Below are 19,169 nucleotides of genomic sequence, written 5' to 3' on the forward strand. Positions count from 1 at the left end.
ATAGGATAGGATGGGATGGGATGGGATGGGATAGGATAAGATAGGATAGGATAGGATAGGATAGGATAGGATAAATATAGGATGGGATAGGATGGGATGGGATAGGATAGGATGGGATAGGATAGGATAGGATAGGATAAATATAGGATGGGATAGGATGGGATGGGATAGGATAGGATGGGATAGGATAGGATAGGATAGGATAGGATAGGATAGGATAGGATAAATATAGGATGGGATAGGATGGGATGGGATAGGATAGGATGGGATAGGATAGGATAGGATAGGATAAATATAGGATGGGATAGGATGGGATGGGATAGGATAGGATGGGATAGGATAGGATAGGATAGGATAAATATAGGATGGGATAGGATAGGATAGGATAGGATAAATATAGGATGGGATAGGATAGGATGGGATAGGATACGATAAGATAGGATAGGATAGGATAGGATAGGATAGGATAAATATAGGATGGGATAGGATGGGATGGGATAGGATAGGATGGGATAGGATAGGATAAATATAGGATGGGATAGGATGGGATGGGATAGGATAGGATGGGATAGGATAGGATAGGATAGGATAGGATAGGATAGGATAGGATAGGATAAATATAGGATGGGATAGGATGGGATGGGATAGGATAGGATGGGATAGGATAGGATGGGATAGGATGGGATGGGATGGGATAGGATAGGATGGGATAGGATAGGATAAGATAAATGTAGGATGAGATAGGATAGGATGGGATAGGATAAGATAAATGTAGGATGGGATAGGATGGGATAGGATAAGATAAATATAGGATGAGATAGGATACGATAAGATAAGATAGGATAGGATAAATATAGGAATATTTAGAGTAGAATATTTGATTGTATAAGGTTTTTCTATTTGATGTAATTGCTCTGTTGTTCTACAATGTGGATCCATGTGGACTCAAATTGTGGGTAAATATCATTTTTCAGTATCTTAATACTTGTTCATGAAATGTTGAGTTTCAAAGGTAATTTAACATGTGGTGTATTACCAGTGGCAGGGGAAACTTCTTCTTCTCTTCCGCTCTGCTGCCCCCTACTGGAAGCAGGACGCAGTTAAAACCCAAACTGATTTTATCTGCAGTTCAGTTTAGTTTTAGTTAGTTTTGCTTTGTTCATTGTAGTTTTTATTAAGTTATTTAATTTTAATCATTTTTAATTTAACTATATTAATTTTTCATTGCTAGTTTTAGTCTTGTTGTTATGAGCATTTCAACTGTACTGTATACTTTCTTAAAGGATCTATTCAAACACATTATTATAGTTCACTAAGACTAGCAGTGAAAAAAGAATTTAGTTTAATTAGGCCAATTTTTTTAAAATAGGTTTTGTAAAAAAAAAAAAAAAAACTAAATAAAAACTATAATGAACAAAGCAAAACTGCAGATAATAATATATAGAAATATCAAAATTTAGAACAATTTAGCAAAGAAAAAATAGTTTGCTTTCCATAATATAAGTACATAAGAAAAAATAGAAATAGGAAAAAGTTTATATATATATGTGTGTAAATGTTTTTTATATATATTTATTTAAAAAAATGTAATTACTATTTTTTTCATCCAATTCTTTTTTATTTTTATATATGCTCTATTTTTATTCTTCATACAAATATATATAATATTTTAATACTATATATTTAATTTAAAAAAAAAGTGTGTTAATGTTAAGTTGGTTTAAAAGTGTATTGATTATGCCTAGACTGTTTTATTATCATTTTTCTTGCTCTGAAAATAAAAAATAAAAATAAAATAAATTTAAAAAATAGGAAAAAAATGTTTAATTTGTTTTTTTGTCACACATACGAGAGTCTCCGTCCTGTGTAAAATCTGAAAACACACAAAAATAAAAAAACACACAATACAAGGAAAGAAAGAAGCGAGCCAGAAGTTGCCATTAGTTTCTTTAATAAGTCATTTTCCAGTACAAGATGCTGCATCACGTTTTGTCTTTTTTGCTGCTGTTCATTTTATTTATTTTTTTATTAAAGTTTGTTTTTTTTGTTTGTTTTTTTTTGTTTTTTTAAGAATGACATTATCAATAGAAGATTTGTACACAGTGAGCGATCTGGACGGGGGAAGGGAAGGGGGGGGGGGGGCATTGGGGGGGTTTAATTGTGCTGATGCGTTTGGTCCTGATACTAAAAACTGAGTCGGCGGATTGTGAACCGAAGGAATGTCTCAGCTGATTATCATCTCAAGAAAAGAAATAAAAAGAAATAAAAAAATCACTGTTGTGTGACCTGATCAAACAATACTGATCAATACAAAATAACAACAAGGATGTCCCGATCAAGCTTGTTTTTGCCCCGATCTGCTGACCCAACGTCTGATCTGATACCGATATGTTCCTCACTTCAACCACATTAACCTCCTGCGACTCTGCATCCTCATATCAGGACTTTACATTCTGGGTTTGCTGGAGCTTCATTCTGCTGAACTTTGACCTGTTGTCCTCGTTCGTACACAAGTTTTTGTGCCACCTAGTGGTAGAAAAAGCACATTACACTGTAAACGAGATGGCAGGCCTCTTGTGGGGCTTTTCCACTACACAGTTCTAGCTCTACTCGACTCGACTCCATCAGGGATAGTACCTGGTACCTGGTACTTTTTTAGTATCTGGTTGCAAGTGAGCCGAGCCGATACTAAATGTGACGTCAACAGACTGCCGGCCTCTGATTGGTCAGAGAGTCACTGGAAGAGTCATGAGCCGTCCCTCACAAGAATCAAACCCGGCATTTTTAAATACCAACAACAGCGTTACAGAGATTGCTTTCTCTTCTCTTGCTTTGTGTGAGACAGAAAGCCTCATACAGCAGCAAGTACACCATCGCCTCCATGTCCTGCATTGTTTATGTGTTTGCGTTGCTATGACGACCCCGCTCACGTTGAGAAGGAACTATAGTAATGGGAATGGTTCCTGGTACCAAACCGAGTCGAGTAGAGCTAGAACTGTATAGTGGAAAAGCTCCATTGGTGAAGTCAATCAACAGCTGATCCCCAGATTAAAGTGGAGCAGGTACAAAACTGTATCATGGTTGAAACCTGTTTATTTATGCTTAATAACATTTGTAGTTTGATTGACATTGGGACGTAATTATCGTTTGTGCAAAGGGAAAGTGTAAATGTAAGGAAAGAAATAGTTTTATACACTTTTTGTATTCATCAGGTCGTACTAAACCCAAATATCTAGGAGAAATTAAAAATGCATACCAAACAAAAGCTCAGGTCTCAGGAGGTTAAAGTTATTAAAATCAATCCAATGTAAATGATTGACAGCTGAGTATCGCTGTAATGCAATAAGAAAGTAAACTGCCTGCATCCCACAGTGTGTGAAGTGTGGTGATAGAGCAGAGCGGTCCGTTACTGCCTCCAGGAAACTTCTCTCTTTATAAAAGTTACCTGAGTTAACTCTGAGTGTTTATTTTTTAACCCTTTGTAGGTCACACTGAGAAAACATTGAATTTCTTTGCTTTTCCTTCCTCTTTGGGAGCCATGGCAACATAAAACATGGATATCTTTTCTTATGGACCCCAAATGTTATGTTTTTTTTACAGACCTCTGCCAAATGGTTGCACTTGTTTGTTTTTTTTTTTGTTCAAAACTTTTGTCAATAAACCCTTAAAAAATTAACCCTTTACATACTGTTCATATTCTGACTCATAATTAGTCTCGACACCAATTCACATTCATAAACTCTCCATCAGTCATTAATAAATGTTTGATTAAAAAAATATGATTCACAATCACTTTTTTTTTTAATTAATTTTTTTAAATAAACAGGTATAAACTTGTATATAAAAATGTGTATAAGCTGCACAAACATTTTAAAAAGATGCATTTTTTTTTCCATTTTTGTAAACTGTGGAAAAATCCAGTTACAGCTCACAAATGTGAACAATGAGTCACATCTGAACCTGAACAGTATGTAAGCGTTAAACTCAGCTTCATAAATGTCTCCAGCAGGATCATCATCATGTCAGCAGTGATGTTGGGCTTGTGTTTTTCTTAGTTGCTTGTACACTAGCAAGGCCTGTTTTCTAGCAACCATGTCGCCATCTAATGGTCGTTTTGTGCATTACATGCCTCAACAAAGTGGTAAATCTTGCCTTGAACATTTGGGTTTAAAGGATTTTGCTTTTGACCAGATGTGACCAACAACTGAGAAGACCTACGAAGGGTTAAGTGCTGCCTCACATTGGTAGCACTGAACGCAGCTCTGGTACTACCGCCGTGCAAAATGCTCCACGTACAGGTGGATGTTGGACTGCTTTGGTTTCCATTTTAACATATCTCCACACTGCAGATATCACAGCGACAGGTCTGCCAGAGTACAGATTAGGCTTCTGTGTTCTTCAGGTTCTCGCTGCTAGCTGATGCCGATCAGTTATGAAATGCCTTGATCGGCCCCGGCATTGATCTTTGAGATCAGATCGGGACATCCCTCCAAAATAATACCAGATTCTTAACAGTACAGTAACAGATGTGTAAGCAGCCACAGCTGTAAGTAAAACACTAGTAAACTGGCTCAAAGTTAAGTCCTCACACTGGTTGGCAAAAGACTGAAAGTTCTCTTTACTGCAGAGTGAACCAGGACCCCGCGTCCTGAAAAGCATCTTAAGGCAAACATGATCATCAACTGTGTTTCCCAAAAGCATCGTAACTTCAGACGCTCGCAGAAAAAAGAAAAAAAAAGTAGATTAACGAGCTTCGAGGTTCTGAAGCTGCAGGAACTAAAACATGTTTCACTCAAAGTTTTGTTCATTTTTAAACATCGAACACTGACTTTCATAAGGTTATAATCTTTATAACTCAAACCCTGTTTTTGAACATTTACAGTACAGTTAATTATTGTCATTATCGATTAATCTGTCAATTATTTCCTCAATTAATCGACTGGTTGTTTGGTCCATAAAATGCTGTCTTCATATGTCTGATGCAGATGAAGCTGCAACGATTAGTCGACCAATCGATTTGCTGATTGACAGAAAATTAATTGACAACTATTTTGATAATTGAATAATTATATTTTTAAGCAAAATACCAAAAATTTGTTGCTTGAATCTTTTCAAATGTGATGATTTTAAGCTCTTGTCCAAAATGACGATAAACTTTAGAATTTGAGTATCTTTGTATTTTAGACATTTGAAAACGTCACCATGAGCTTGAACAGCAATTTATAGAGACAAACCTATTTAAGGTTGCAACTAAGAATTATTTATCGATTAATCGATGAGTTGTTTGATCTCAATGTGTTTCCTGTTCTCTGTCCTGCAGCTGTACAAACACAGCACTTCCTACTGATGCTGCTTCAAATTAAAATAAGCTTTTATTATGAAGCAGCCACAGGAAACATCGACAGTCATAACAAGCAAATCTACAATTATCAGTTTGTTGGGTTTGTTTCGTCTGCTGTTATATTTCTAAAGGTTTAATGTAGTTTTAAACTACAACTGCTGTTGCCAAGGTAACCACAGACTGAAATCTTAAGGATTATAACTTTAATTGATTGTTTACTTTCTTTTTTCTGATGTATATAAAAACGTTTGTGTCATTTACAACGTTTTCACTTTCTTAATGTATTTTAATACAGAGCTAAACGTGTGTTCGTCTCGCTGCTTTGGGAAACTCGTGTTTAGATTTAGGAGCGTTTAAAAAACTTGTATGATGGATTGTTATCAGGAGGCGGGGCCCCGAGTGGCCCGAGTGGCCCCGAGTGGCCCCGAGTGGCCCGAGTGGCCCGAGCTGCTGGTCTGATTCTTTACAAAAATATGAAGTACTCAAACTTGGTCCTGAAGTACTTGTGCTCTGTATCAGAATGTATACCTCAGATGAAACTCAACACTCAGAACAGTACAGACAGATTATCTACAAGCCCCCCCGACACACACATACACACACATACACACATACACACACAGACAGACACACGCACACACACACACACACACACACACACACAGACAGACACTTGCATAAGAGCAAATCAGTCAGAGTCCCATATATATATACATAAACATATATGTATATATATATATATATATATATATATATGCAAAAGAGCACAAAAGGTATGAAAATGTAAGAAAATTCATAAGGAAAGAAATTCATATATAGTATTTATAGAAAAGAGGAATAATACTTTGTTGTTCCGGGAGGTTAAAGGGTGTGGAGTCTGTTTTAGCTACTGTCACTTCCCACGCTGCTGCTGCCGCCTCCGTTGCTGCTGCTGGTGCTCGCCGTGTCCGATCGCTCTCGTTTGTGGATCTGCTCGTGTGCTTTGAGGTGACCCGACTGGCTGAAAGACTTTCCGCAGTGGGGGCAGGCGAACGGCCGCTCCCCCGTGTGGATCTGCTGGTGAGCCTTCAGGTGGCCGAGGCGGCCGAAGCTCTTGCCGCACTGCGTGCAGCCGAACGGCCGCTCGCCCGAGTGGATCTTCTCGTGGGTCTTTAAAACGCCGGAGTTGCTGAAAGTCTTGCCGCACTGCGAGCAGGTGAAGGGCTTCTCTCCCGTGTGGATCTGCACGTGGTTGTGGTAGCTGGTCTCCTTGGTGAAACTCTTGCCGCAGTGCTGGCAGCAGAACGGCCGCTCGCCCGTGTGGCTCAGCTGGTGAGCTTTCAGCTCCTTTGATTGGCTGAAGCTCTTCCCGCAGGTGACGCAGATGAACGGCCGCTCGCCCGTGTGCAGCCGCTGGTGAGATCGCAGGTCGTCCGCCTTGGTGAAGCCTTTGGGGCAGTGCGCGCACACGTACGGTTTCTGGCCCGTATGGATCAGCTGGTGGCGTTTGAGGTTGCCGGCCTGGCCGAAGCTCTTGCCGCACTGAGAGCAGGTGTACGGCCGCTCGCCCGTGTGGATGCGTTGGTGTGTTTTGAGGTTTCCCAGCGTGCTGAAGTTCTTGCCGCACTGGGTGCAGGAGAACGGTTTGTCGCCCTGCATGTTTCGCGGCTTCCTCGCCGTCGGGTTTTGTGATTTGGTTGAGACGACCAGACTCCCGCCTCCCTGCCCGGACCCGTGAGCCATCTTGCCCAGCTCGGCCGGCTGCAGCTCGTACAACGCCCCGCCTTCAAACTCAGGGTCCAGTTTGACGGCGCCATCCATCAGCAGGGCGTCGGGTCGCAGCTTGTTGAGCTCGGTGCGAAGCTCCGCCATGTGGATGGACTCCAGGCTGTTGTGCTGCAGGTGGCCGGACATGGCGTGGCATTCTGGGTACTCGGACTTCAGCGCGCCCAGCTGTGTGTAGTAGCACTGCAGGTCCACGTGGTGGTCAGACTTAATGTACTCCAGCGTGTCCGTCACCTGCAACAAACAAACAGCTGAAATCACAGAGGAAGCTCCAACAAAGTTTCTGTTATCGACTCCAGCAGATAAAAACACAACACGCGTCACTGAGCTGCTAATTAACAGCGAGCACCACATGAGGGTAGATTTTACATTTGGTGAGTTAATCTTGGACGGCTCGTATGTGCTGTAGAGACTGAAGTTTAACTATGTTACAGTCATATCAGCAGAAATGTTCATTTGGGGCCAACTCCAATATTTAATTTTAAAGTCTTCTATCAGCTGATACTGCTGCCGATATCATCATGCCTCCCTTCTTTGGACACACACACAATAATTTTTATTGTTGGTTTGAATCCAAGCATGAAAACAAAAGTAGAACATCAGCAGAATATGAATCATCCTATTAAATCATTGTGTCTGTAAGGGTTTTGGGGATGACACCTTCACACTGTAACCTCCTAAGACTTCAGCTGGTGTGAGTTTAACAGGATTTGCAGCCGTCAGTTAATGATCTTAAGATGTGGAGCTCAGACTGGATCAGTACAGCAGCATCCAGACAGGGTGAGTCAAGCCACAGAAAGGCTGCGTTCGCTGTCGTCAGATTTAATGATTTTCCTACTTTTTATTGAACTGAGCAGATGAAAGTTATTTTGGGCGCGTTGTGATAATTTGACCAATTAATTTGTAGAATGTGTTTTACATCCTCTAATCAGAAGGAGGTTGATTGTAATTGTCACAGGTGTGAACAGGTGTGAGTGGTCTGGCTTTACCTGAGAGATGTAGTCAAACACCGAGCTGGGCTCATAGTGTGACTTGTATTCCAGCTCTGTGGCGTCGCTGTGGTGGAACGGGCCCAGGTGGTGGTTGCCGTGGTGACCGTGATGCTCGGATTTGATGTAGTCCAGGCCGCTGATCTCCATCTTGATCTGGTCCTGGCCCAGCTCGGCGGTGGATAGCGGCTGGATCTCCGACAGGTCGACGGTCCGGATGGGCTCCAGGTCTACGTCCTCCGGCTCGCTCTTCACGCACGGCAGCATCACCAGCGGCTCGGCGATCTCCGCCGCCAGCGAGCTGAGCGTTGGCGTGGGGCAGTCGGAGGATAGGAGGGCCAGCGCCGGGGCCGAAGCGCCAGGCCCCGGGCCACAGTCCACCTGCAGAGAGGCCTCCAGAGGCGGGGGGGCAGGGGTGCACTCGGGGGGTAACCCCAGACTCAAACACTCAGTCTCTAAGTCTGTCATGGTGAGGGGCTGAGCTACTCCTCCTCACCTCACTCCGATTCAACACCTCAAGTATTGCTGAGGTTATCCACTCCTCCTCCTCCTCCTCCTCCTCCTCACCTTCTTCCCACTCCCCTCTGCTGCTGAGGCTGAAATCTACCTGTCCTGAAAGAGGAGGGGCCAGCAGGTAGGGGGCGTGTCCCTGAGGGTCTCCTCTGGGAATCCAACAATGACTCGTTCTGTTTTCAGCACCCACACCTGACTGGGACCAACCTGCAGAGAGACAGAACAAACCTCAGTGATCACCAGATCTGAAGGATTAATACACACAGAAAATGATGCAGCATGCACTGTTATATTAGTTTGTAGTCCACCAGTAAAACCAAAGAAGAAGAAGAAGAAGAAGAAGAAGAAGAAGAAGAGGGCATATATATGCATATCGTGTCTCCTCCTCGCTGAGTTATAATCATCGAACGAAACGTCCTCGTTAACTTCAGACGGCAGCTTGTGATGATGCAGCTCAACCTGTCTACTATGAAGAAGTTAGCGATCAATACAAACTCATGTGGGTGATGTCATAGTTTGGGTCTCTACCCAAAGCTGGTGAGCATAGGTGAGGGTTGGAAACTGAGAGAATCTCACCCATCCACCTGCCAACCTCACCCGTCCACCTGCCAACCTCACCAATCCATCTGTCAACCTCACCCATCCACCTGCCAACCCCACCCATCCACCTGTCAACCTCACCCATCCACCTGTCAACCTCACCCGTCCACCTGTCAACCTCACCCGTCCACCTGTCAACCTCACCCGTCCACCTGCCAACCTCAACCATCCATCTGTCAACCTCACCCATCCACCTGTCAACCTCACCCATCCACCTGCCAACCCCACCCATCCACCTGTCAACCTCACCCATCCACCTGTCAACCTCACCCGTCCACCTGTCAACCTCACCCGTCCACCTGTCAACCTCACCCGTCCACCTGCCAACCTCAACCATCCATCTGTCAACCTCACCCATCCACCTGCCAACCTCAACCATCCACCTGTCAGTACTTTAACCAAGGAACTGTATCAGATTACATCATATTGAACTGATATCAATACAAGGCTATCTGATACGCATCTAGATACATGAGTTATGATACGATTCAGGGACGATGAGAATTATTTAATATCGGTATCATGACGTCTAGGCAGGTTTCTGACTTAGAGGCGTTCAGTCATAATCCCACGGATGGTACCTTCACACCATTGGCCAATCACATACAACAAATGTCTGAACGACGGTCTAAACTCAGCCCACGTTCCCTATTAGTGGGTGAACGATCCAACGCTTGGTGAATTTGCTTCACAGCTAACGACAGAGCCGACATCGAAGGATCAAAAAGCGACGTCACTACGAATGCCTGGCTGCCGTAAGCCAGTTATCACTTTGACACCTCCTGATTAAAACCAGGCGGGGAGCTCCGCTCCTCTGAAATGAGGCCAACCAGGAAGTAACTTAAAACTGCATTCTATCAAAAGGCCACCAGGGGGCGACCGTTTTGGTGTCAAAAGGACTTCCGTCTCTATACAAGTCAATGGAGAATTCACCAACTTCTCACTTGATTTCTAACCTCAGTAAACGTTTTCAAAATGTGTTTATGGTCTCAATCGCTAGTTTAAAGCCTTCTTCAATGCAGTATGATGTTCATTTGGGACATTTTGGCCTCCCTGATTTTATATGTGACGATAAAGCAGGGTATGCATTAGGGCGTGGCTACGTGGTGATTGACAGGTTGATTGGTTCACAGGTTCAGGAGGGCGCCTCATGCTCCTCCTGATGCCCATATAAGTAGAGTCCCTGTTTTTATTTTTCCCAGCATGCACCTGAAATTTTCAAGATGGCGCTGCTCAGATCCGATACTATTGGCCTCCGAGCAGCAGTCCACAAACCAATGGGTGACAGTCACGGATGTTACTTCCATTTCTTATATACAGTCTATGGTTAAAACCCAAAAAGTCAGAAGGATCGTGAGGCCCCGCTTTCACGATCTGTATTCATACTGAAAAATCAAGATGAAGCGAGCTTTTGCCCTTCTGTTCCACGGCAGGTTTCTGTCCTCCCTGAGCCCGCCTTAGCACACCTGCGTTACCGTGTGACAGGTGTACCGCCCCAATCACACCCCTAACATTTACTCATTTTAACTTAGTTCAGCCATTCTTGTTTACACAGCTACGCTAGCTTGCTAACTTGCAGCGTGGAGAACAATGCTAGGTGAAGCTCACAACTAATCTATAAGCTATTAAAGCGATGCGTTACGTGTGCGATGTTTTTAAGACGAGCAGCAGTGAATGCATGGATGCTTAAGGCTGTTTTTGATTTGTCTTTGCAAAGTGAGAGACAAATAAATGAAGATATCATCGTAGATAGATACGCTGGTATCGGCACCAAAACGTCTCCCGTCAAACGAAACCTGCAATCGATCCTTTTTGTACCCAGAACTAGAAAATGTGACTATTTGTACGGACTTGTTCTCAGCCAATCAACACAAGCGAATGAAAATATCATATTTCGTGTAAAAATCTAATAATTTAGATGTGCTGTTGTGATTTACGAATTTAAATCATTTATTTGATTCTACATTTATTAATTTTTCTCTTGATCCTCATAATATGTATATAAATGTTTTGATTTGAACGTATCTCTCTAACTTTTGTTGACTTGACTACAAATACTAAGTACCACTGGAGGTACTTACTGTAGTACAGTTTGAGGTACTTGTACTTTACTGTAGTACAGTTTGAGGTACTTGTACTTTACTGTAGTACAGTTAGAGGTACTTGTACTTTACTGCAGTACAGTTTGAGGTACTTGTACTTTACTGTAGTATTTCCATGTGATGCTACTTTCTACATCTCAGAGGGAAATATTGTACTTTCTACTCCACTACATTTGTTTATCAGAACTTAGTTTGTTCTTCTTTCCTCTCCCATTAATCATCTCACCACCCCTCACATTTATCTGCTGACCCTTTGGAGGGGCCCCACCCCTAGGTTGGGAACCACTGGACTAAACTAGCTAACTGTATATAAAGTAGTGTAAACTAGCTCCACCTCCAGCAGCTACAACAGTAACATGCTGCTCTAACACTGATGCTTCACTATTAATAATCTAATGATGTCATAATAATAATATATCAGTCAGAGGACCAAACCACTACTTTACTGTAATACTGCATACTACATCACTCATAATACTGCAGTACTTTACTGTAATACTGCATACTACATCACTATAATACTGCAGTACTTTTACTGTAATACTGCATACTACATCACTCATAATACTGCAGTACTTTTACTGTAATACTGCATACTACATCACTATAATACTGCAGTACTTTTACTGTAATACTGCATACTACATCACTATAATACTGCAGTACTTTACTGTAATACTGCATACTACATCACTATAATACTGCAGTACTTTACTGTAATACTGCATACTACATCACTATAATACTGCAGTACTTTACTGTAATACTGCATACTACATCACTATAATACTGCAGTACTTTACTGTAATACTGCATACTACATCACTATAATACTGCAGTACTTTACTGTAATACTGCATACTACATCACTATAATACTGCAGTACTTTTACTGTAATACTGCATACTACATCACTATAATACTGCAGTACTTTTACTGTAATACTGCATACTACATCACTCATAATACTGCAGTACTTTTACTGTAATACTGCATACTACATCACTCATAATACTGCAGTACTTTAACTGTAATACTGCATACTACATCTCTCATAATACTGCAGTACTTTTACTGTAATACTGCATACTACATCACTCATAATACTGCAGTACTTTTACTGTAATACTGCATACTACATCACTATAATACTGCAGTACTTTTACTGTAATACTGCATACTACATCACTCATAATACTGTAGTACTTTACTGTAATACTGCATACTACATCACTATAATACTGCAGTACCTTTACTGTAATACTGCATACTACATCACTATAATACTGCAGTACTTTTACTGTAATACTGCATACTACATCGCTATAATACTGCAGTACCTTTACTGTAATACTGCATACTACATCACTCATAATACTGCAGTACTTTTACTGTAATACTGCATACTACATCACTCATAATACTGTAGTACTTTACTGTAATACTGCATACTACATCACTCATAATACTGCAGTACTTTACTGTAATACTGCATACTACATCACTATAATACTGCAGTACCTTTACTGTAATACTGCATACTACATCACTATAATACTGCAGTACTTTTACTGTAATACTGCATACTACATCGCTATAATACTGCAGTACCTTTACTGTAATACTGCATACTACATCACTCATAATACTGCAGTACTTTTACTGTAATACTGCATACTACATCGCTATAATACTGCAGTACTTTTACAGTAATACTGCATACTACATCACTATAATACTGCAGTACCTTTACTGTAATAAAGTATTTTACATCACTGTGTTGGTACTGGTACTCTGGCTCTTGCAGCGGCCTCCTCGGACACTCTCACCCAGAAAAGTTAAGAGTCAGGCCGGCTGCTCTGATCTCTGTCAGCAGTCCCATTAAACCCAGTCTGGACTAAAATAAACCCTCCAGCAGGCTGAGCTGGTGCAGATGAGCTGAGCTGCAGCCTCCTCTGCTCCCGCTCAGCCTGCAGCTCACTGACTCAAAGTGTCTCCAGCTGTGGTTTACCTGTCTCTCTAACACTCAGGTAGCCTTTCTCAACTCGCCACGCAACCTCTGCACAAACTGCCTGCAACAATCCGGCGCTGATTCTTCTTCTTCTCCTCTCTCATGTGATCTGATTCCTGCACAACAACTTCATGCTCCGGCGAGAGGAAACTCAGCCGTGCCACCGAGCAGAGCAGCGAGATGCATTTACAGCTTTTCAAGGCATACAAAGACAGGGCAAGGTGCCATGTCTAGTTAGCTTAGCAGTTAGCCAGTGGCCATCTTGTTTATCACAGTGAGCAGCGGGGGCTAGCTGGTGTTAGCATGGGGGAGAGAGTGAGAGAGGAGCGGAGGAGCAGCGCGTGCAGAGGTCGGCTCCTCCGCTGCACGCGCTGCTCCTCTGCTGCGGAGATCAGCTGACCCCTCGCAGCGGGGCAGAGGGGCTCAAACACGGGTCACGTTAGCAAATCTGTGCGGCCGACGGCGACACGGAGTCTGTCAGAGAGAGAGAGCGAGAGGGAGAGAGGGAGAAAGCAGGAAACCGAGCGGAGAGCCGGTGAAAGCAGCCGGGGATCGGTGTGTTACCTGCGGGAGGTCCGGTTCATGGTCCGGTTCATGGCTCCGCTGCCCGGTGCTCGTTACTCACTCCGCCGGACCCGCCACGTCCTCCTCGGCAGAACAACCCGCCACCTCTCCGCCTCTCCTCCCCTCTACACCACTGCCTGATCCGCTCCCTTCCTCCTCCTCCTCCTCCTCACCGTCCTTCCCTCCCTCCTTCCTTCCTTCCTCCTCCTCTCTCGGTCCTCCCCGTGTTCCCTCCCTCCTGCACACTGGCCGCTAATTCACGGTTACTACGGCAACGGTGGTAGGTGGTACAGCTTACAGTGTTTCATCATCATCATCATCACCATCATCATCTTCACCATCATCATATACATCATCATCATTATTACCATCATCATCATCATCTTTATTATTATGTCCATCACCATCATCTTCACCATCATCATCATCATCTTCACCATCATCATCATCTTCACCATCATAATATACATCATCATCATTATTACCATCATCACCATCATCTTCACCACCATCATCATTATTATTACCATCACCATCATCATCACCATCATTATTATTACCATCATCACCATCATCATCACCATCATCATTATTATTACCATCATCATCATCATCATCACCATCATCATCATTATTACCATCATCACCATCATCTTCACCACCATCATCATTATTATTACCATCACCATCATCATCATCATCACCATCATTATTATTACCATCATCATCATCACCATCATCATCATTATTACCATCATCATCATCATCTTCACCACCATCATCATTATTATTACCATCACCATCATCATCATCATCACCATCATTATTATTACCATCATCACCATCATCATCACCACCATCATCATTATTATTACCATCATCATCATCACCATCATCATCATTATTACCATCATCATCATCATCTTCACCATCATCATCATCACCATCATCATCACCATCATCATCATTATTACCATCATCATCATCTTCTCCACCATCTTCATCATCATCAACATCACATTTTTTTTACCTAGCCAATAACGTATTATCGGCTTTATTACATTAAAAAACTGCCAAAATTATTACGTTATCGTTATTTATTATTTATAAATGATCGTTATTACTTTATTGGCCATTATTACGTAATCAGACGTTATTACGTTATCGGCTTTATTACATAAAAACGGGCAAAATTATTACATTATCGGGCTTAATTACCTCATTGACAGTTTATTACGTTATCGGTCATTATTACATTTAAATAAAAAGGTAAAATGATGTTATCGGCTGCTACGTCCATGTGATATAGATAGATAGATATATAGATACATACACAACAAAAGACAAACTGATCTGTTTATTTTTAAATAAAATCCACATTACCGATGATTATTTAGCATCAAGAATCATCTCTACAGTATCGTTGCGATATCGAGTTATTGGGTCTAAAATATCGTGATACTTGATTCGTCCATGTGGCTCAGCTCTAGTCTCATTGCTGTTGGGATGAAGGACTTCCTGATACTCTCAGTCTGTGAGCGTAGTGAGATGAGTCGCCTGCTGCTCTGCCCCACCAGGATGTGATGGGGGGGGGGGGCATCGTCCATGATGGCCAGTAGCTTGTTCCACAGTATCCAGACGGTCAAAGATCCTCCACTGAGCTGTGATGCTGCCACACTGCAGAGTAGAACAACAGAAGGATGGAAGGAAGGAAGAGAGGAAGGAAGGAAGGAAGGTATGAAGGAAGGAAGAGAGGAAGGAAGGAAGGATGGAGTATAACAACAGAGAGATGGAAGGAAGGAGGGAAGAGAGGAAGGAATAGAGGATGGAAGGAAGGAAAAGAGGAAGGAAGGAAGGAAGGTATGAAGGAAGGAAGGACAGATGGAAGGAAGGAGGGAGGAAGGAAGAAAGGAGGGAAGAGAGGATGGAAGGAAGGATGGAGTAGAACAACAGAGAGATGGAAGGAAGGAAGAGAGGAAGGAAGGAAGGATGGAAGGAAGGAAGAGAGGATGGAAGGAAGGAAGAGAGGAAGGAAGGATGGAAGGTATGAAGGAAGGAAGGACAGATGGAAGGAAGGAGGGAGGGAATAAAGGAAGGAAGGATGGAAGGTATGAAGGAAGGAAGGAGAGATGGAAGGAGGGAGGAAGGAAGAAAGGAGGGAAGAGAGGATGGAAGGAAGGATGGAGTAGAACAACAGAGAGATGGAAGGAAGGAAGGAGAGATGGAAGGAAGAAAGGAGGGAAGAGAGGAAGGAAGGATGGAAGGTATGAAGGAAGGAAGGAGAGATGGAAGGAGAGAAGAGAGGAAGGACAGAATGAAGGAAGGAAGGAAGGAAGGAAGAGAGGATGGAAGGTATGAAGGAAGGAAGGAGAGATGGAAGGAAGGAAGGAGAGAAGGAAGAAAGGGAGGAAGGAAAGATGGAAGGAAGGAGGGAGGGAAAAATTAAAGGATGGACTGACTACAAAGGACTGATAGAGAGCATCCTCACCACAGGCATCACTGTCTGGTACGGAAACACCTCACAGACAGAGAGGAAGGCTCTACAGAGAGTCATAAAGTCTGCAGAGAGGATCACCAGAGACACATCCAGCTCACTCCCTGCTCAGACCCTAACCCTGCACATACAACCTCAGACCCTAACCCTGCATATACAACCTCAGACCCTAACCCTGCACATACAACCTCAGACCCTAACCCTGCACATACAACCTCAGACCCTAACCCTGCACATACAACCTCAGACCCTAACCCCGCACATACAACCTCAGACCCTAACCCCGCACATACAACCTCAGACCCTAACCCTGCACATACAACCTCAGACCCTAACCCCGCACATACAGCCTCAGACCCTAACCCCGCACATACAACCTCAGACCCTAACCCTGCACATACAACCTCAGACCCTAACCCTGCACATACAACCTCAGACCCTAACCCTGCACATACAACCTCAGGCCCTAACCCCGCACATACAACCTCAGACCCTAACCCCGTACATACAACCTCAGACCCTAACCCTGCACATACAACATCAGACCCTAACCCTGCACATACAACCTCAGACCCTAACCCTGCACATACAACCTCAGACCCTAACCCTGCACATACAACCTCAGACCCTAACCCTGCACATACAACCTCAGACCCTAACCCTGCACATACAACCTCAGACCCTAACCCTGCACATACAACCTCAGACCCTAACCCTGCACATACAACCTCAGACCCTAACCCTGAACATACAGCCTCAGACCCTAACCCTGCACATACAGCCTCAGACCCTAACCCTGCACATACAACCTCAGACCCTAACCCCGCACATACAACCTCAGACCCTAACCCCGCACATACAACATCAGACCCTAACCCTGCACATACAACCTCAGACCCTAACCCCGCACATACAGCCTCAGACCCTAACCCTGCACATACAGCCTCAGACCCTAACCCCGCACATACAACCTCAGACCTTAACCCCGCACATACAACCTCAGACCCTAACCCCGCACATACAACCTCAGACCCTAACCCTGCACATACAACCTCAGACCCTAACCCTGCACATACAACCTCAGACCCTAACCCCGCACATACAACCTCAGACCCTAACCCCGCACATACAACCTCAGACCCTAACCCTGCACATACAACCTCAGACCCTAACCCTGCACATACAACCTCAGACCCTAACCCCGCACATACAACATCAGACCCTAACCCCGCACATGCAACCTCAGACCCTAACCCTGCACATACAACATCAGACCCTAACCCCGCACATACAACCTCAGACCCTAACCCTGCACATACAACCTCAGACCCTAACCCTGCACATACAACCTCAGACCCTAACCCCGCACATACAACCTCAGACCCTAACCCCGCACATACAACCTCAGACCCTAACCCTGCACATACAGCCTCAGACCCTAACCCCGCACATACAACCTCAGACCTTAACCCCGCACATACAACCTCAGACCCTAACCCCGCACATACAACCTCAGACCCTAACCCTGCACATACAACCTCAGACCCTAACCCTGCACATACAACCTCAGACCCTAACCCCGCACATACAACCTCAGACCCTAACCCCGCACATACAACCTCAGACCCTAACCCTGCACATACAACCTCAGACCCTAACCCTGCACATACAACCTCAGACCCTAACCCCGCACATACAACATCAGACCCTAACCCCGCACATGCAACCTCAGACCCTAACCCTGCACATACAACATCAGACCCTAACCCCGCACATACAACCTCAGACCCTAACCCTGCACATACAACCTCAGACCCTAACCCTGCACATACAACCTCAGACCCTAACCCCGCACATACAACCTCAGACCCTAACCCCGCACATACAACCTCAGACCCTAACCCTGCACATACAACCTCAGACACAGACGACAGGACAGCATCATCACAAACACAACACGTTTCTGTAACAGCTTCTTCCTGCCACAGTGAGACTCTCGGCCAAAACAAGATGAACTACCTCACATTATATATACCATATTTAATTTATTATATTGTCTTCCTAACTTTTCCCTTACACAGGGTCTTTATGCACTTTTTTAGTATGTGTATGTGTTTTATGAATGTGTCCTTCTTGTGTGTCTTTTTAAATTTTTGTCTTTACTCTGAACAAACCGCACAAAAATTCCTACGTGTGCAAACACAAATGGCTAAATAAAGTTCTTGAATCTTGGATGGAAGGAAGGAAAGATGGAAGGAGGGAAGGAAGGAAAGATGGAAGGAGGGAGGGAAGAAAGGATGGACGGACAGAATGAAGGAAGGAAGAAAAGATGGAAGGAGGGAAGAAAAGATGGAAGGAGGGAAGGAAGGAAAGACGGAAGGAGGGAGGGAATAAAGGATGGACGGACAGAATGAAGGAAGGAAGGAAAGATGGATGGAAGGAGGGAAGAAAAGATGGAAGGAGGGAAGGAAGGAAAGATGGAAGGAGGGAGGGAATAAAGGATGGACGGACAGAATGAAGGAAGGAAGAAAGGGAGTAAGAACAGATGGAAGGAAGGAAGGAAGGATGGATGGAAGGAAGTAAAAGAAGACAGGAAGGACAGTGGGCCGGACCGGACCCCTCGGCGGCCCCGTTCTGGCCCCCGGGCCTCATGTTTAAATAAAGAGTCGCAGGCTGTGATTGGTCGCTCTGAACATTTATTGTTTTTTTGTTTTTTTAAAGTTTTAACACTAAAAAGTTTTTAGTACCCGTCTCATCGACTAAACAGGTCATAACATAAAAAAAATAAAAA

General features: G+C 43.5%; 2 protein-coding genes across 3 annotated transcripts in view; one reads left to right on the plus strand and one right to left on the minus strand.

Annotated features, from left to right (window-relative positions):
- The window catches only part of thoc6 (THO complex 6), a 189,205-nt gene that overhangs the window by 46,725 nt on the left and 123,311 nt on the right, over positions 1–19,169 (plus strand). The gene's annotated exons all lie outside the window — the stretch shown is intronic.
- Positions 1,951–14,023, minus strand: si:dkeyp-113d7.1 (uncharacterized protein LOC407709 homolog). Of its 2 annotated transcripts, none has more exons than XM_062437974.1 (3): positions 13,885–14,023; positions 8,095–8,814; positions 1,951–7,339 (listed from the first exon to the last, which is right to left on the minus strand). In XM_062437974.1, exons 2-3 carry the CDS (start codon positions 8,560–8,562, stop codon positions 6,224–6,226), a joined length of 1,584 nt encoding a protein of 527 aa, XP_062293958.1. In that variant the 5' UTR covers positions 8,563–8,814; positions 13,885–14,023; the 3' UTR covers positions 1,951–6,223. The 2 variants fall into 2 exon arrangements, with proteins under 2 accessions (XP_062293958.1, XP_062293959.1); XM_062437975.1 differs by lacking the exon at positions 13,885–14,023 and adding an exon at positions 13,321–13,852.

This window comes from Scomber scombrus, chromosome 18, assembly GCF_963691925.1.
Source record: "Scomber scombrus chromosome 18, fScoSco1.1, whole genome shotgun sequence".
NCBI lineage: Eukaryota > Metazoa > Chordata > Actinopteri > Scombriformes > Scombridae > Scomber > Scomber scombrus.

Bases quoted from the DNA above. Each gene is read 5' to 3' on its own strand.
- si:dkeyp-113d7.1 (XM_062437974.1), bottom strand. From the start codon at position 8,562: ATGACAGACTTAGAGACTGAGTGTTTGAGTCTGGGGTTACCCCCCGAG. The intron at 7,340-8,094 runs GTAAAGCCAGAC...TGTTTGTTGCAG, and splicing joins TGTTTGACTACATCTCTCAG to GTGACGGACACGCTGGAGTA.